General features: G+C 43.7%; 3 protein-coding genes across 10 annotated transcripts; 2 read left to right on the forward strand and 1 right to left on the reverse strand.

Moving 5' to 3' along the window:
* The first annotated feature begins 724 nt into the window (after positions 1-724).
* On the forward strand, positions 725-6932 carry LOC147058465 (long-chain-fatty-acid--CoA ligase ACSBG2-like). The gene is given in 15 exon segments (XM_085909484.1): positions 725-774; positions 776-865; positions 1246-1328; positions 2131-2414; positions 2920-3008; positions 3320-3440; positions 3564-3644; positions 4014-4163; positions 4238-4405; positions 4477-4658; positions 4737-4970; positions 5337-5551; positions 5741-5880; positions 5946-6189; positions 6770-6932. Coding segments are annotated over 15 exon segments (2193 nt in total). The 5' UTR covers positions 725-739; the 3' UTR covers positions 6847-6932.
* A 774-nt stretch (positions 6933-7706) lies between these two features.
* LOC147058466 (flavin reductase (NADPH)-like) lies at positions 7707-11044 on the reverse strand. Of its 3 annotated transcripts, none has more exons than XM_085909495.1 (5): positions 10883-11044; positions 9479-9675; positions 8829-9030; positions 8508-8672; positions 7707-8264 (listed from the first exon to the last, which is right to left on the reverse strand). In XM_085909495.1, the coding sequence occupies exons 2-5, from the start codon at positions 9611-9613 to the stop codon at positions 8107-8109; spliced, it is 660 nt and encodes a 219-aa protein (XP_085765621.1). In that variant the 5' UTR covers positions 9614-9675; positions 10883-11044; the 3' UTR covers positions 7707-8106. The 3 variants fall into 3 exon arrangements, with proteins under 3 accessions (XP_085765621.1, XP_085765620.1, XP_085765622.1); XM_085909494.1 differs by lacking the exon at positions 10883-11044 and adding an exon at positions 10656-10875; XM_085909496.1 differs by lacking the exon at positions 10883-11044 and adding an exon at positions 10656-10875 and having other exon boundaries at positions 9479-9693.
* ppef2a (protein phosphatase with EF-hand domain 2a) lies at positions 9443-19031 on the forward strand. 6 transcript variants are annotated; one of them, XR_015065821.1, is made up of 18 exons: positions 9443-11907; positions 12579-12638; positions 12831-12958; positions 13026-13080; positions 13155-13330; positions 13429-13543; positions 13621-13667; positions 13736-13902; positions 13987-14023; positions 14314-14463; positions 14529-14864; positions 15518-15703; positions 15815-15957; positions 16029-16135; positions 16215-16381; positions 16475-16562; positions 16718-16970; positions 17068-17217. XR_015065821.1 is itself a non-coding variant. In XM_085909480.1 (18 exons), exons 3-18 carry the CDS (start codon positions 12587-12589, stop codon positions 17319-17321), a joined length of 2208 nt encoding a protein of 735 aa, XP_085765606.1. In that variant the 5' UTR covers positions 9443-11907; positions 12013-12064; positions 12579-12586; the 3' UTR covers positions 17322-19031. The 6 variants fall into 6 exon arrangements, 4 of the variants coding, with proteins under 4 accessions (XP_085765606.1, XP_085765608.1, XP_085765609.1 ...); XR_015065822.1 differs by having other exon boundaries at positions 16718-16987; positions 17068-17213; XM_085909480.1 differs by lacking the exon at positions 16718-16970 and adding an exon at positions 12013-12064 and having other exon boundaries at positions 17068-19031.
* The last annotated feature ends 357 nt before the right edge of the window (positions 19032-19388 follow it).

Genomic DNA, 19388 nt, shown 5'->3' on the forward strand with positions numbered 1-19388 from the left:
CAGAATGTCAAGAGAATAAACATTTATCTTCACCTTCCTTTTTTCTCACTAAAATAGGTGTAATAATGAGTATAGTCTCACAAAAGACATTCTCTTATTGCCAAAAGAGACTCAACTATACGAAACAATCCGTGTTCACTCAATACCATGCTTTAATTGCTACAATAAAATTGAAGTTTCTTCAGCTAAAAAAGTAAAAATAAATGTTTGTATTGTTCAAATTAATTTGACAAGAAAGCTTGACCTCATTGTCATTGTGTGATTTTCTTTTAGTGTGGACATAAAATAGTGTCAATCCTCACTTTGTCGCTGCCACAGTCTCGTGTTGTTGCTTAAGATGTTTCAACCCGAAGGAAAAGAGGGCAAAGTTCGCACGCACCCAGAGGTCGGACTGAGGTGATGGAATGCCATTCACCACTTAGTCCACTAGGTAGAACAGTATTTCAAAACAACTTTCATCAAAACTTTCTTTTTATTATTCTCACCTGAGCTGAACTTGAACATGTCGTAGAACCCGCCTCTGGATGGCATTTGATTTGAGCACATGGCATCGTTTGGCTCTTTGCTCACATTTGTATTTAGTGTGACAAATAGCGTGCTGGCTCAGCATCATTTATTAGGTTAAAGATAAAGTGAATGGCCCTATCACCGAAAAAAAAAAAGTGTGTGCAAAGTTGTCTCAGTCAAATGCCAAGATTTCCACATGGACACGGTCAGTGTAGCAATATGAGTGCTATAAATGAGAGCAAAGCCTCCTCACTGCTTTTCATTGGAGCTTATGTCTTTGGCGCAGCTTTGAACCAAAAATGGCCGAGGCGGTGGTGTCAAACGGGCTCACGGGCTTGGATGGACACCACGTAGACAGGTACGCACACTCGACATCTACAGATTCACGTAGAACATGGTGGTTTTTCGACTTGACCGATTTTTGCTTTGAGTTGCGAGCAAAATTGAAATACTGCTCCCTTGTGGCCAATGCGCACACATCAGAATGAACAGGATACCTGTTGAATTATGATGGGCAAAGGATTTAATTCTTTACCCTACACTAAATTATGTTATGACTGCCTTTTTCTACAATGTACAATGGTGTGATATATATTTTTAATTGCATCAATATATGTACACTTTTAACACAAAACGTTCTTGAAGCCGACGTCTATCTTAGAAGATTACTCAAGTGAATACACATAGCTGAAAAATCTACCGGTGATATTGAAATTTGTTCTCTGTGTGTATTCACAGGATCGCAGAGCCCTCTGCTCTCACTGTCGATTCCACCAGGAGGGACACGCACAGGAGCGGAGCAACGCAACAGGCACAAGAAGGTACGTATTTCGTGAATGTGACCTTGAGCCACACATGAGAAAATTGGAAGCAGCTTCGCCAAGCAATCTAAAATCAGGTCGGTCATTTGAATTGACGAGAAGACTCCAGTTGTAGTTTTTTTTTCTTAGTTTTTTAGAGAAAAAGGGTTCTACAAAAATAGTACAGGTATTTCTTTTCATCAAAAAGGCTTGATAACATTTTGTGTGAAGCAATAAGTTTTTTTATGATAAAAAAAAAAAGTATTGTTAGTATGATTGAAATAAAGATAATCAATAATGAAACTTTTTACATTTCAAAAAGTCAAACGACAAGAAGTCGTCACACAATTGTATTTATATTCCATACACCCAGATTTTCATCCACACAATACTTTTCCAAACCAGTATACAGTTAATAAGTTAATTATCATATGATTAAATATAATTATATGTTCATTTTCAATGACGTTTCCAGGACAATCTACTAAATTCTAACAAATGTATTGTACACATTATAATCCTTTAAGAAGCAAAAAGCCTGCAGAATCTTTGATAATCTTCACGTGACACACATAAAAGCACAGTCCGAGAAGTGTGCGCTGTTTGTACTGAGCAAACAACAATATCTTCTAAGCATCAAAAACCAGACTGGCGGGTACACGACACACACCTGGCTGCCTGCATCATCTCAGGTAACACGGCGAGACCTCGCCTCCCTGGCGTGGCCTCCACGTCACAGTCCGACTACTCGAGTCCTCGCTCGCTCGCTCGCTCACACCACTCACCATGGCGGGTAATTGCAGCTGCTCTTGTTGCCCCCCAGAGCCCACCGCCATCCCGCTGAAGCCCCAGGCGCTCGCCCCCGCCAGCCTGGCCCCGGCCGAGCTGCTGTGGACCACCAGCAAGCAGGGGGCGGTCCGCTTGCGGATGGAGGAGTCGGGACCGGCCGCCGACATCCCTGTCACAGTGCACCAGATGTTCCTGGAGACGGTGGAGGCCTTCGGGGGCCACCCGGCCTTGGCGTCCAAGAAGGACGGACAGTGGGAGACGCTCACGTGGAGGCAGTACTACCAGCAGTGCAGGACGGCGGCAAAGAGCTTCATGAAGGTCTGCCCTTATTGAATTAAATAATTGAACTCAGCTTCAGCCTCGCTGACGCTGTTTGTCCTCGTTGATTACCAAAACGTGCGTCTTTGATGAAAACAAATCTCCAGACTCCAAATATTCTTTCATGTTTCAAAACAACCTGTGGTTAAGATTTATTGAAGACATAATTGCCTTTGACAGGTAGGTGCAGTAGTTTACTGTAGTTGAATAATCTGATGTTTACAAAATACGCTTAGATTTGGTTAGCTCTTGTTTTTCATTTCTATGATGGTTTATGATGAAATTTCATTGCTCTCAGTCTGTCTGTCGCCTCTGCTCTTTATTTGTGGCTCCGCCGAAACTCTCCAGGGAAAATCAATCCTGTAATTTATGCTTGTGAAATCTCCATCTTGTGTTACGGATCCTCTTTCCCGGCCGGTCGCGTTGGTGGACCGATGTGTATGTAGGTCAAAAGTAACGTGTGGCAAAGTGTCATCATTAAAAATGGATTTGTGTGTGTGTGTAGCTCGGCCTGGAGCGCTACCACGGGGTGGGCATCCTGGGCTTCAACGCCCCTGAGTGGTTAATCGCCAATGTGGGCTGCATCTTGGCCGGGTAAGTGCAGCACATTTTTGGTTTTGTATGCCGAGTGCTGACTTCATATCTTTTTTATGCCGGTCGGTGTGTGTTGACGTGAAAGATGCACAAAGTGCGTATCAGGTGTGCATTCCTCGCATAGGTGAGACAAGAAGACAGTCAGATGATTACGATACAGGCTTAGATAAGACGATTGTCATTTTTGGGATTTTTTGCATACTTAAAAAAGAACCACGTGACACAAATTATTGATTGGATTTTTGTTTTACACCACCAAGAAAGATGGACGTATCTGATAGTATTTTTGCTATGTTTTGTGTGCATTCCAGGGGTTTGGCCACAGGCATTTACACCACCAACGTACCCGCGGCCTGTTGGGAAGTGGCCAGCACCATACAGGCCAACATTATTGTGGTGGAGAACCAGCAACAGCTAGACAAAATCCTGCAGGTGAGCGCCTGACTCGATTCGGTGTGTGTACGAGTGCCGTGTTTGCGTGTGTGTGTGTCATCTCCAGCGTGCAAAGCCAGTTCTTAAATTTCAAGAAAAGAACTGATTTTTTTTTCCGGGCAGGTGAAAGATGATCTGCCCCATCTCAAAGCCATCGTCCAGTACAAAGGAGAACTTAAGCAGAGGCTCCCCTCCCTTTACACAGTAGGTTGACACATTCACACAAAATGATCGATTCACATTTACCAAAAAGCAAATGATTTCATTTGAAACAATTTGAAATATCAAAATCATTAAGTAAAAAAAAAAAAAAGATTACTAACCAAAAATACTTTTTTATTTTTTATTTTAGGAAAAAAAAGCAAATGATTTCATTTGAAACAATTAGAAATATTAAAATCATTAAGTTAAAAAAAAAATGTTGATGGAGAGGATTACAAACCAAAAATACTTTTTCAATTTTATGAAGGAAAAAAAAAAAGAAGTGATTTATTGATTTATTTTTACTCACTATGTAAACGGCTCCACTGTATTTACAAGACTCGGGTAACCACACAAGGATTTTGTTTTTAGTGGGCGGAATTCATGAGGCTGGGCGAGAATGTGCCTGAAAAAGACCTGAACGATTCCATCAACAGCCTCCGTGCCAACGAATGCTGCACTCTCATCTTCACGTCAGGATCCACCGGACCCCCAAAAGGTGTCATGCTGAGCCACGACAACGTGAGTCATCTCAATCTTTTTACAAAAACGAACAGAAAGTTTCCACTTACGGAATTCCAACATTCCTTCTACAGGTGACCTGGACGGTCCAAAGAGCAGGTGACTTGGTGAACCTGCGCTACGGCGAGGAGTCGGTGATCAGCTACTTGCCTCTCAGCCACGTGGCGGCTCAGCTCCATGACATGTACATCACCATGAGGTTCGCAGCCACCACGTATTTCGCCGAGCCCGATGCCCTCAAGGTGAGCGAGCACACAACACGTCTGACGACCGTGACCACCGCATTTTATTTTTATTTTCTTCCTATTAAAAGGGATCCTTGGGGACCACGTTGAAGGAGGTCAGGCCCACCGCGTTCCTGGGTGTCCCTCGCGTTTGGGAGAAGATGCAGGAGAAAATGCAAGAGGCCGGCGCTAAGGCGAGCCCCTTCAAGAAGAGCGTGGCCGACTGGGCCAAAGCCATCGGGCTCATGTACAACTACAGCGCCATGCATGGGTGGGATGGTGTCACCTTCATTTTTGTTCCACTAACTTTCAAATGTGACGAAAGCTGAACTTTCTATGTGTGTCGCAGGGAAAAGCGCGTGCCGTGGGGCTTCACCTTGGCTAACCAGCTGGTGTTCAAGAAGGTCCGAGCAGCGCTGGGCCTGGAGCGCTGCCGGATCTTGTTAACCGGGTCGGCCCCCATCTCCAAGGAGACCCTGGAGTACTTTATGAGCCTCAACATGCCCCTCTTGGAACTGTACGGCATGAGCGAGAGCTCCGGCCCGCACACTGTCTCCACTAACGATGACTTTCACATCAACAGGTCAGCGCATACCACAATTACAAAAACTAGAGGAAGCCAATTAAATGTATCAAATGAAGAAAACCTACCATGTGTTAAATGGTCCAACCCTAAATAAAATAAATGATTTTTTATTTAATGGGCTTTATATATATTGAATGACTTTTTTATTGATCAAATATGATTTGAATGAATGTATAGAATTTGTCATTTGAATGGAATTATTTTGCATTTGATAGTCTTTTTATTTTACCCGCATGTCAAAGAATTTGGGGTTTTCCATTTCGATATGTTCACCAGGTTTTAATTGCCATTTTTGTATTTTCCCGTACTACGTAGTTGACATTGGAGCATAAACAGTATGCTAATAGCTACATGTGGTCCTAGCTGTGGGAAGGTGATGCCGGGCTGCAAGGTGAAGCTGGACAACCAGGACTCGGAAGGCAACGGGGAGGTCTGCTTCTGGGGGCGCAACGTTTTCATGGGCTACCTCAACAAAGACGACAAGACCAAAGAGGCCCTAGACCAGGACGGGTGGCTGCACTCCGGAGACATTGGAAGGTTCCAGCGAAACTTCCTTTTCATCACTGGAAGGATTAAAGGTCAGCCGTGTGCATATATTTCAGATGGGTTTTTTCTTATTAGAAAATAAAAATCTGAATTTTAAGACAAACAAACCCCAAAAAATGGCTTAATAATCCGCAAAACACCAGGAGCACGAATATTATATCGAAATATTTCGAGCCAAAAAGGAAAATGACCTCATTTGGATTCTTGGTGTCAACGTGCAGAGATCCTTATTACCGCCGGCGGCGAGAATGTGGCCCCAGTCCCCATTGAGAATGTGGTGAAGGCGGAGGTGGCCATCATCAGCAACGCAATGCTAATCGGAGACAGGAAGAAGTTCCTCACTATGCTCATCACGCTCAAAGTAAGCTCTCCAAAATAACACACACACACACACACAATTATTTACTATAGCAAACCATTGGCCAGTGCGTCATGGACCAAGAGGGCAACCCCACAGAGCAGCTGAGCCAAGAGGCCATCGACTTCTGCCGCAATCTTGGCGTAGGCGCCACCAGGGTGTCGGAGATCATTGATAACAAGGAGCCCGCCGTCTACAAGTCCATTCAGGAGGGCATGGAGCGATACAACGCCAATGCCGTCTCCAGAGCGCAGAAGGTACAGAAGTTTGTCATCCTGCCAAGAGACTTCTCCATTGCGGGAGGAGAGCTTGGTAAGTTGTTTACATGTTCCTACCTGTATAGTCCAAAACCTGGCATTTTAGGAGATATGGTCATAATTTAGGGACTTTTTCCCCCCATCATTTAAAAAAAATATTATATGGTATGGTCAAAATTGGATCTGATTTTTTTATTTATTTTTTTAAATCTGAATTCATTATTCCATAATTTGATCTTTATTTTATAAAGATTTCATTTTTTTCATATTTTATGATCATTTTGAGCACTATTTAGTAATTAATTTCTCCTAAACACATTCAAAATTTTACCATGGAGTTTTCTTTACATTGGGATGTTACTATTCCCCCCCAACACACAAATAAAATCAATTCACTATGACAATAACATTACCATAATATTTGTGATTCAAGTCAAAATATGACATGTTTGTATTTTCAATGGAACGGTTGATTACATTTGTGACAAGTCGAACACACCCTGTCACAAATCTCGCTTGCCATCTTGGTCACTTGTTTTGTGAGGAACGGGGCCGCATTCCAACCATGTTTTTCTACCATTCCAAAGCCAACGTTTTCATTTCACGATGTGCCGTTCGTCTGCTTTTACTTACAGGGCCCACCATGAAACTCCGGAGGCCAATCGTCGTCCAAATGTACCAAGACAAAATCGATGAGATGTACACGGAGTAGACGCAAAAACCAAATAAACCATGAAGACGGATGACATTTATACTTTAATGCACCTTTACCTTGTAAATAAAAGCCTCCCAGTCATGGCCAAAGCTTGCCATATTGATCCCCCACGTGAGTACTTAACACTTAAGTGCAATATCATGAATTTTGTATCGTATGATCAGTGTCATTCAACAGGATTGGCTGATGAATTTAGACATCATTAATAGATGTCTGTTATCAATTTGTGGTAAGAATAAAATTGCAATATTTGAAGTATGGTGTACTTTTTTTTTTTGTAGGGTAATGACAATTTTACAAATCTTAAATCGTAATATTCCAAAAATGTATTTGATGACCAGAATCTCCTAGGGTTAAAGATGTTTTATGAGATGTACTTTGTTTGAATTCCTTCTCGGGTTCATCTTCATTCTACGTAGAACCAAAGTTAGCGAGGGCTCTCGGAAAACGGGAAAGCAGTCAGATGTTTGTAATTATTCGAGAATGACGCCCGAGGTCACCGAGGCGGCCGTAGTGCATATAATTGCAGCGGCGACATTCTTTTTTGCGTTTAACATATCAGATGGCGGGGCTGGACTAATTGTCGACTTTCAGGTTGTTGTTTTTTTTTTTTTTCCCCCCTTTCAATTACTGAAACGCGATATCTGGGCATCTTCCTGTCAATCCACAGCGTGTACTATCGATGAACCCGTCGTCGAGACAGCGCGTTGTCGTGCTTAGATCCGTAGATACACATGCTAGAATGTAACCATATTGGCAGATCTCCTTCGTCAGGAGGTGAATGATAAGAGCCTTTGATTACCTCAAGGGTTAACTTAGGTGACTGTCAATGTATAAAAAAAAAACAAAAACAACAATTTGCTTGCTACAAATTGTGCTTTTATGTCTGTGTACATTCTTGGTCATATGGCTCACAGTAATCCGCAAAGAATTGAAGCAACTGAACCCTTGTGTATTTTTAATCTTGCTTTGTGAAAACTACTTAGGTTAACATTTAAGTTACGAGTGTATCCAAAATGTTTTTGTGAGGAGTGTACCAAAAAAAATTTAATTAAAGGCACATTTTCCATTAAACATCAAGGCAAAAATAAATGCGCTATTGATTTGGTTCAAGCGGGAGATATTCTATGCTGCCACCTTGTGACTAAAACGATTATTGCATGTAAGTAGATTTTGGCGTAATATTTAATTCAACTGGAGTGGTACTTCATACATGATGGCCAAAATAAACAGCAAGGCCGAGTTAGAGGTTGTTTCTCATTTGGTGATGATGGCCACTCCCTTCTTCACCCAAGCGTTGCTGGTGAGAAGCGATAGCATGAAGCGAGCCACGTCGCCGCGTCCCATGCCGCTTCCCGCTGGCCGCCCGCTCTCATCGGGCACAAAGTAGCCCTCGTGCGTCAAGATCTCCAAGGCTGAGGATGACACGGGCAGAGAATGCTGTAAAACCATGTCAGCCATTTTATTTTCTTGGCTTCAGCCAATCAGCTGGTTGCTCAAGTTTCTACCCAGCAGTCTCGTCTACAGTTTCAAGGTAAGGCACTTCACATTCTTCATAAAATACTATCAATAAGACAACCAATGAGTGTCACTGTCACCAGTAGGACCAATTCAGTTTCCTTGTATAAATGCACTCCTGCTGTTTGTGTGTGTTTTACCTGAGGAAGGCAAGTTCTTGAGACCGGGGGGGCGCACCACGGTCCAGTTGACGTCATCTACCTGCCGGAGGTATTGCTCCATCTCCCACATGTTGCTGAGCACACTGCGGATCAGGGGCAGCAACAGGAAACGGATCAGGTACGGTGACTGAGTGCCAGAGTTAGCTGGGAGGAGAAAAATGGAACGATACACATCACAATTTGTCATGTCTGATGGATTTTTTTTTTTTCTCCCCTATAAATAATTACAGTAATCATTTGCATCTTCACAATTGACTGTTTTACATGATGATCTATTATATTATAGATACAACAACTCACGGTCTGTGTACCAAGATGTCATGGTGATGATGTTGTTGACGCGTGCCTCCCGCATGGCTGTGATCACAGCGCTCATTGACTGGGTGTAACCAGTCACGCTGGAGAAGAAGGAGGTCGAGAAGCCCAAGCAGGAGACCACTACATCCGAGCCGTTGAAATGAGACTTGAGGCTGTCCGCTGAGAAAATGTCACCCTCCACTACCTGCAGGCAGAAGTAAAAAAAAAATTACCCTGGAGGTTTATTGGCATTTTTGGGGATATTTATGGCACAAAAAAAAAAAACATGTCACAAGCGCATATTTTTTATCTTCTACAAAAGTGTGGCTAGTTACGGCTCCATGTTTATTTGCATCATACTGCCCCCAAGTGGCCAACGTGTGTAGTGTCCACTGAGTTGAAGCAAACAACGTTGTTTTTCACAGTTCTATTTAATGAAGTGACTGTAGGAAGTATATTGTTAGAAAATACAATACTGTGGGATCAGATTGGATATCTGGTCACGGAAGTAATTCAACTCTACTACATTCAACAACAACATTTTTAGACGTTAAAGTTACATTGTGAACACATGGAGATTGAAATAGGACTCCTCCGCTGCCTTTTGTGATCATTACTTGCCAAGTGAACTTTGAATCCCGGCGGGTCGTTACCTTGAGGTTGTCATGACGCACGGTTAGCTTGTCCAGGTTCCGCACGACGGCGGTGACGGTATGGCCCTGCTGGAGCGCCTGTCTCACCACAAACTGGCCCGTCTGCCCGGTGGCTCCCAGCACGGCGATCTTCATGCTGACACTACAGACGGACAACGCCGGGCAGACCCGAAGGTTTTCCAGATGTTACCGCCCTCCTGTTTCATAAAGTCACACTGTTATAAAATGATGAGCATACCCGCGTGACGCCATTTGGATTTGGTGGTGTAAAACGCTCATCATGTGTTAATGTCATATAAAAGACATTCTCCCTGACCAACAGAGGGCGACACTAAACGGGTGCAGGCGACTAGAGAAGCTTGTTTGTTTCAAAGGGGGTGACTTGGGCCTAAGGCGCTGAACGGCACATTTCTTCTCTAATTGATTACTTCTGCAGATGAGGACATCAAAAAACATCTTGTTTTGGGCAATTATTCAAGGTGGCCTCAACACTGTCAGAAGCAAAATGGCAGTTTTATGTGCTATTAAAAAAAAAAAATGGCGCTATGATCTGGTGGCAACAATGTTGAACGTTTTCCCACACTGCCAAGTCCATAAATATTGGGACATTGACACAGTTGTCATCACTAAACACCGCTAGAGTGGATTGAATGAAAGAAACAAGAGTTAAAGAATACAAAGGGTTGTAATTTCCACTCATTAATTGAATGTAACTATCTTCAAATTAAAGCTGAACAAATTCAATGCATTAGGGTGACTTGGACTAAGTAGGAGGATGTTGAATCAATCCTCAACCTGCTATTCCACCGACTTGTATTGACTGCTCAGGCAATTAACATTTGAACATCCCTAAATACGGAAGACAAGTTAACTATAGAATTAAAAAAAACTAGAAGTAAAATTACTCACTCTTTGTATGTAAGGAGTATACTAGCTGCAATGCTGTCACCTAATCAAAATGATTGAGATAAAGATTATGGTTCCATTTCCAAAAGTGTTATTTGTTTCTTTACAGTCGCACAAACTGGAGATAAAATAGTTGTCATTCCTAAATGGTTAAAATACCATAAATAATGCATTAGTTCAAAAAGTTCACTCACAACTGGTTTTATTTACATAATTATGGGGATTTACTTTAAAACATGAATCAATACAGGGAGAAGTGTATTTCTCTTACCCACGAGATTCCAAGTTCGCTTTTAATTTAAGTCTGCTTCACCGTGTTTAAAATCATTTTCATGAAACTAAACACCCAAAGGAACGTTCCTCCTATGCAGCACGAATGTATCAAAATGCAAATCTTTTTCTTTTTTTTTTTGTATTTTAAATGTAACGAGGATAAAATGTCGCGTTTTCCAATGTGTAAAGTGAGTTGTTACAAAACACTTCCGCATACATACATACCTTCGCAGTTTGCACGTTCGCGCAATTTAGGGCGCCGTTCAAGAGCGCTCCAGTGTTCGGTAAGCAACACTTTTGCCAAACTTTTGCCAAGCGGTTGTTGGTAAACATAGATCAAGGTCTTGCTATGTAAAGTCGAAGTTATAAGCTAATTTATCTGACACCGCTGAATATTATTTGAAGTAAGCTTTTTTTTCGCTGATAGGCCAAAAATGGCCCGCGTAGGAGCATAGAATTATTCAGATAATTGATCATTTTGTAAACGAATAAAAATGAACAATATATCAAAATAGCTCAAGTTAAATAGTTCAACAATTATTTTCTGAAAGTTATGCTTTTGATAATTACTTCAAATATTTTAATTAAAAAAAAAATAGTGAACCCATATTTATTGCGACCGGACTCGCTGTGAGGGGTAAAAAAAAAATCTCTGATATATAGTGTTTGCTCAAAACACAATTAACGCACAAAAAATACAATGTCTACTTGAAAAAAAATGGTGCTATTGCTTTGAAACACTATAACTTCTCAAGAATCATTCTTTTCCTCATTAGGATTAGTATCCATCCACATAGTGAGGCATGTGTCGGCCATTTTGAATTTAAGTTAGCAAATATGGTTTTGGCAAAAGGAAAGCTCTCTTAATGGCTCATCCCATTCCACACAAGCACGCTTAATCATAAAAATGGACGATATCAATGCTGATGTTGACCTGCTTCCTACCACCTGTGCTATTTTTTTGCCGTCTCGTGCAAGCCGCCTGCCTGTCTCGTCTCATTAAGTCTTTAGCGCCTCTAATCCACTTGTGCCTGGAAGATGCCACGAGGGACTAAAGAGCGAAGCAGCTTTGGGTCAGCGCAGAGTGCGCAAAGACGCGCAAGTGAAGACGACCCAAGATTTGGGATTCTCAAGAAACCTTTCCTCAAGATGGCCACCCTTAACCTCTTCACCTGACTAGACGGGTGGAGCATGACGCCCGACAAATGTCCCAATGAAAGCACCCGGGATGTGGTGACTGGATAGCCCACGTAAGTTTTTAAATATCTTTCTCTATTCATGTCAAATTATTGGGTCGCACACAGCTTATAGAAAAAGAAAGGATACATTGACATCGATTTTTATGTGCCGACGAGGTTCCCGCTCCCGCTGATCGGCAGAGGTGACCCAGCAGTTAAGGGGATTAATGTGAGCTGGCTCTTTGATTTTTGTGTTCGAAAAAAAACGATGCAAATCAAGTCCACCTTGTTGACCTTTTGTCGTTTGGACAATGTTTTTCTTGCGTTGAGACTCCCAAAAACTTGAGTTGCCAAGGTGTTTATTTTTTGCTACTCCTCCTTGAAATTTATTGTATAAAGAAACAAAACAAAAAGTCTTGCACGTTGCCACATAATGTTACCTTATGAAATATTGCTAGCTTAATGCTAATACATAACATAAGATGCCTTAGATAGGCTAATGAAACTCGCATCAATCTTTAAGCAACCTATCACAAACGGAGGTCGCACACAACAGTACTCACAGGTGTATATTCTTTATCCTCTGCAAAAAAAAAAAGAATATTTCTTTACAACAACCCTCCCTTCTCATATTTGCTGATTAGCCTTACTTCACTGTTCCAATACTTTTGTCTATTTTGTATACATACACTCCCATTTTTTTTTTTTTCCCCTCCCATTGAGTGTGGTCATTGTGATTTTAGGAAGAGTCATGGGATGTGGCGTCGCCAAGTCCAGCCCGTTCCAAAAACACCCGGTCAAAGGTGAGCTTGTCATGTTCCGCGCACCGCCATGCAAAAAATCATCAGTCATCATCATGTCACCTTTCTTTTTTTTCTTTCTGCTGTGCTTGTTGCAGGCGTCCCATGTAAGCCACATCTGTTCTTTTCCATCGTGGTTAATAGTTGGACAAGAGGCTTTTTCATTTGTTCCTCCCGTGTCGTTTGCTTTTGCAGCAATAAGGGCGGCCGTGCTGATTCAGCGTTGGTACCGTCAGTATGTGGCACGCATGGAGATGAGGAGGAGGTACACCTGGCACATCTTCCAATCCATCGAATACTCGGGAGAGCAGGCTCAGATCAAGGTGAGGGCTTTGGAAAAATACAACTTTTATGTCCACCCACCGCAACTGGATTTTGTGTCTTGGCAAGCTGTATAACTTCCTGGGCTACCTCATGGACAACTTCACACCGTCGAGCAACGAACGTGAGTCGGACTCTCCGCAATATGAACTCCCGCGTGGACACACTGACTGAGGAGATGTTGATGTGACCTCGCAGGAAACCTGATCTCGCACATCTTCCGCGAGAACGAGGTGTGCCGCGACGCCGAGTGGGAGCGTTACTTCTGCTACAAGAACATCGAGGTGCCCGAGATCTACTCGGGACCTCACCTCTGCTTCCCTTTGACGCTGGAGCAGGCCGTCTACCTGGTGGAGGCCTTCAGGAACAAGAAAGTACGATGGATTGCCTTCTAATTTGACATCACCGTGCTGCATTGGACGAGGCTCAAATATTGTTCACCGAAAGTGTTTGCCCGCCTTTTGGCCAGCAGCAGTTGCACTCGCGCTACGTCCTGCAGCTGCTGTTGGAGACATGGAAGCTTCTGCGCATGTTGCCCAACATCAGCCGCATCTCCACCTGCCACAGCAAGGAAATCACCATTTGCGGTGAGTCTTTGTTTGACACATCCAATGGCTCGCCGCGAAATGGCCACCGCTGACCTTTCCTCCCTTTACGTCGACAGGAGATTTGCACGGACAGCTGGAAGACCTGCTGTTGATTTTCTACAAGGTAAAACTTGCAAATACACTTTGAGAAGCGCTCGGGCCACTCTACCCGTCTATCTCGCTGGCTAACAGAACGGAACGCCGTCCCTGGAGAAGCCTTACGTTTTCAACGGAGACTTTGTGGACCGAGGCAAGGACTCCATCGAGATCCTTCTCATCCTCTTCTCCTTCCTGCTGGTCTATCCCACCGAGGTGCACCTGAACCGAGGCAACCACGAGGACCACATCATCAACCTGAGGTAAACAAGCAACCTCCGGCCAGGCCGGAAGACGCCAGCAAATAATTTAGTTGTCTTTCCTTTTGTTTGTGTTGACTGTTTCAGGTATGGCTTCACTAAGGAAGTCTTGACCAAATACAAGGTGGGTTCCCTCCTTTGACATCTTCTCTATTTAGGCGACACATGGCTGACACTGTCACTCCTCCTCGCCACTTAAGAGGATTAAAGGTCATTCGTTCGGATACTCGTAGGGCATTTGAGTTGATGTCAACCTTTGATGACTCAGATTGCTTTTTGTCTTTTGATCTATTTAGATATGAATTCATTTTTTTTTCTTTTTCATTTTGTTTGTGCGTATAATGTCAAAGTCTGTCAAAATTTGCTCGCTAGCTCAATTTCAATCCGTTCTTAGTCGAGATCTTTTTTGTTCAGATGCACGGCAAACGAATCCTAAAGCTGCTCCAGAAGATCTTCAGCTGGTTGCCATTAGCGACGGTGATCGACCAGAAAGTTCTGGTCCTGCACGGCGGCATTTCGGACTCCACGGACCTCGGCGTGCTGGCTCGAGTGGACCGACACACTGTGAGTGGGCGACGGTTCCTTGTTTCTGAGTGAAACGTTCTCAACGCCGTGTTTTTTTTGTTCAGTACGTTTCGGCGCTGAGGCCTCCCAAGCAGAGGAAGCAGCAGAGCTCCAAGGGCACCTCCATCGACTCCGACGTGGACGACGAGTGGTCCAATCACAGGCTGTTCCAGCGGCGGGCTTCGCTCACGTGTCCCAAGCCGACGGTGAGCCGCGACGGCTTCCTCAACCGCTCCCTGCAGGACTTTTCCGATCGGATCAAGGTCAACGTGGAGGGCCAGCTGAAGCACGGCCAGCAGAGAGCCCCGTTGGTGCGTCTGGGGAGCTTTGGCGGCGAAAAAGAAGCAGATGCCTCCTTTGAATCGGTCACTAGCGACACCGCCAAGGAAGAGTGGAAGCAGGTGAGTCGCAAGCAGAACATACGTTTTGTTTTGTGGATCCAAGCCACAGAGGTTCCTTCTCGATCACGCGCGTCAACGGGTTCCCCAGACCGTAGACGTCATCCCCAAGCTGTCACGACGACGTCATTTCCGACCTTTGCGCTCGGGCCCGCGTACGCTGAGCTAAAGCGCCCCGGCGGTCAGTCATCAACACTTGAGCGGGCAGTTGCCCGAAACGTCTTGGCTTTCAGATGCGCTAATCCACACGTCATTAATCCTCCCCAGGCGCAATCTGCTTTTCCACTGCTCCGTCATTACCTTAAGGAGCTGGAAAAGATCTGCTTCAGATTCAGGCTAGCACGACTGAAGCGGGCTTGTCGTGCTGATGCCCGGCAAGAACGGGAAAGCGACACAAGTTTTCAGTATCGCTTCATTTGAAATGTGAAAAAAAAAAAATCCTGGACAAATCAGAGGCATTTAGCGGCATATTTCAGGAGGGGGGGGAGGCAGTGCCCTCGCAACCCCCCCCTTAGCACCGCCAGTGCATTCATTTTGATCAGCTCCATGGTTGAGGGACCAGTCCAGGTTTTGCCTGGATTGGTCCCCAATCAAACTTTGACGATCTTCCAGTCACCGAGACATCTACGCTCTTGGTGACCCAAATGTTTTGCCAGATCCTGGACCTGCTGTGGAGCGACCCCATGTCACAAGACGGCTGCATACCCAACGAGCTTCGGGGCGGCGGATGCTACTGGGGCCCCGACGTCACCGAAGACTTCCTGAACAAGCACAACATGCAGTTCATCATACGCTCGCACGAGTGCAAGCAGGACGGCTACGAGTTCTGCCACAACCGCAAGGTGACCACCGACTCGGTCTTGTCCGCCGGTGGCGATCCCTTTCCGGCCATAGTCTGGCCTCAGAATCAGGCGAGAGGATAAAGTGACAAACTTTTGCCCTTTGACACAAAGGTCCTGACGCTCTTCTCGGCCTCCAATTACTACGACGTGGGGAGCAACCGTGGGGCCTACGTGAAGCTGGGCCCCAACCTCGTGCCTTACGTGGTTCAGTACCAGGCCAGCAGCATGACCAGAGAACTGACTGCCCGACAAAGGTAGAAGTTTCTCAAACTTTTTGGGGGTCCAGGCACTTTTTGATTTGATGGTTCTTTGTGTCTTTGCGCAGCGTGGGGCAGACGGAGCGCTCGGCCCTCAAAGTCCTTCGGGAGCAGCTGTTCTCTCACAAGTCGGACCTCATTTGTGCCTTCAAAAGATTCGACTGCGACAATACGGGTGAGTCTCGGCACGCGCGGTTCAGGAAGTAGGCTATCTCCAAAACGAATGCCACGTCACGTGCGGTTGCGGCTCGTAGGTTTGGTGTCGGTGACGGACTGGGCGACGGCGGTGGAGAGCGTGATGCGATTGGGCCTTCCCTGGCGGATGTTGCGCTCTCAGCTGGTCAGCGGCAAGAGCTCCGACGGCCTCATCGACTACCAGCAGTGGTTCAACGAGCTCGCCATCAAAGGGGCCAACGCTGACGTAACGCTCTTCGACATTATTATTATTATTATTGCACCAAACGACGTCATTTCGTGCAGCTTCGATATCTACTCGACCTCTTTTCTCATACAGCACATTGACCAGTGTCTGCTGGAGACCTTGTATCGCCATCGCGCCACCGTGGAAACCATCTTCAGGATCGTCGATACGGATAACTCAGGTCAAACACGCACGCTTAACACCACGTTCCGGCAAAGTATGGCGACCTTTTTCTTGAATATGCCCAAAATGGCTCCATTCAACTGTACAATCATTATAAAATGAAGTCTTTTATGAATGGTACTTATAGAATTACCCCCTTCCACCCTTGACCAGGCCAAAAGAATTCCCTCACACACACACACACAAGCTCGTGTGCTGACATTGTCGTCACACAGCATGTGTGTGTCACGTGACGTGTCGTGTACGCTAACGTGCGATGCGCTAATCCCCCGGCCGTGACGTCCTCTGGAATCTTCCTGATTAAAACGGGAGATTAACCCACCGATCTACTGCTCTTCACTTCCCTGGAGACACCTTTTGTTTTTCTCCTGTCAGAAGCATCAGATTGACTCTATTTGACCAAAATGTACAAAAAGCCCCAAAGTAACCCAAATGTTTTTTTTACAGTTCTCCGACGCTTGTTGTTTGTCGGTAGTTAGTCTTTCTTTCTTTTGGATCCCCAGGCTTCATCTCGCCGTCGGACTTCCGTCAGACGTGGAAGTTGCTGAGCGCGTACCTGAAGATGGAGATCACAGACGAGGCCATCTCGGAGTTAGCCGTGGCCATCGACAGCAACCGTGACGGGGCCATCGATATCGACGAATTCATGGAAGCCTTCCGCCTCAGCGACAAGAAGAGTCGACTGGAGAGGGGCCGGAGCATGTTCATGGCCACCGCGCCCGACCTCACCGCGCTCGACCAAGACGAACACGTTTGAACGCAAGCTCACAGCGTCTCCTCTGTCATCGCAAATTGACTGTGTGTGTGTGTTTTATTTTGGAAAGACGTAATCCTGATCATGAACAAACACTTCTTCTTTGTTGTATCCCCGTTTCTTAGGCCATAAACTGGATTAAAGTGATTTGATTTTTCATCAGGTTGGTGCTGACTTACCTTTAAAACATCCCCAGTTAATCAGTTAATCAGTCAGTTATACAAGTTAAGTCACAACAATGACGGCAAAACGTTTGAAACGTTACAGCTCGGACTCTTTTTTTTTCTTTTTTTCCATACATATCACAAAAGCCTGAGATTTGAACGGGTGTGTAGACTTTTTCCATCCACCGTATTTTTACTGTAGAAAGAGTTTGTATGTTTTATATGTGCAAAGCTGCTGTACTATGGTTAAAAAAATGGTTCTATTCTTTCATTTGAACTTTTATCGCTTTTTTAAAGATGTTTTTTTAATTACATGAAACATATAACATATTTACTATGTAAATATAGTCTCATATAAGTATATTAAAATTCCAGCTGTTATGTACATTTTTATTTAATGTACGTTAATTATTTTTTTTTTAAAACACACATTCTGTCCTTTATAGTATTCAATTTAGATTTTAAATCCCATTAAAAAAAAAAAACACTTGTGTATTTGTCAGTGAAAATACATTGTGGAAATGTTCTGTTGATGAAAGTAGGATACGCTGCAAAACAATTTTCATCTAGAGTTAGTTTTCTTTTGTTCTGACTTTATTCAGATCTTCATGGACATCCGAAACTCGGACCCGTATTACATTTTGAAGCCATGTGAATTTTGCAGAATCTTTCCGAGCAGTGTCGTAAAGTTACCACAAGAGGGTGCCAAAGACCGCTTAGTAAAATTTCAGGTGGCGCTTTACAAGAATCCTGCAAACGTTTATAATGGAATGAAAAGTTCTATTGATAAGTTTTCGGCTGTTTAATGGATGACATTGGTATTATAGTACACATCCGTTGCGGTTAATAACTTACAAGTATGTTCAGTAAAGTCTTTCAAATTAGGGTTTGGGTTTCAAAGTAGGGTCAGGGTCTCAATGTACGATTTCATGGTTAGGGTTTGAAAATAGGGTTTCAAAATACAGTGAGTTTCAAAGCAGGGTTTCAAATCATGAGGTTTTTCATCAGTGCCAACTTTGACTCACTCGTTATTTTGCAGCCTGTTGTTGTGCTGTCTTCTTTTTGCTGACTTTGTCTTCTCTTTGCATGTGAGCAAGTGTTTTTTTCATATCAAGGTCCTTTTTTACTATCAAGGTCATTGACCTCAAAAGACTTGCCATTCTCTTACTGTCAAGGTCATTGACCTCAAAAGACTTGCCATTCTCAGCTGCAGTATACAAACTGTATGGAACTATGCACAGCATGACCATGAAATTGAACAAAATATCATTCCAATAAAGTTCATTTTAAAAAAAAAAAGCCACGCATGAAGATCACCTTTAAGTAATTTAATCTTAGTATTTTTTTAACCCTTTTACGTGATGATGAGCTCTTCTTTCTACGCTTATGGAAGTGTCCAGAAAGGACAAACATAAAGGTGTCCCGTTGTGCACTTCTGAGAGCAGCTTGTGATGCAATAGCTTATGACTGGACTAGTAACCTTTCACTCTGCACACTTACATCAATGCAAACAAATGTGCAATGTGTGTGTGTGTGTGTGTGTGTGTTTTTCATTATCTGGGTCATCATGTAGTCAATGTCGGACAAAGCGCACAAAATGACATGACAGTATCACCAATAAACGCAACTAAAAGAAAAAAATAAACTCTCCAGTGAAAAACATATATCTAAAGAAATCTATCAAATACATATTAACCATATAAAGTGGTGTACACTATTGCATATAAAAACAAAAGGAACTTCGAGATGACGTCCTGTACTTTTGCGCTATATTCTGGCTGTCTGCACGCTTGCTCCATTTTGCTCCTCTTATTTGTCGATTTATTTATTTATTTATTGTTTATTCATTTGGGTTATTTGCTTATTACTTATTCATCGCTCTTGTATATTTGTTTTTACTCTTTGT

This window comes from Syngnathus leptorhynchus, chromosome 4, assembly GCF_054491065.1.
Source record: "Syngnathus leptorhynchus isolate UIUO chromosome 4, UIUO_Slep, whole genome shotgun sequence".
Taxonomy (NCBI): Eukaryota; Metazoa; Chordata; class Actinopteri; order Syngnathiformes; family Syngnathidae; genus Syngnathus; species Syngnathus leptorhynchus.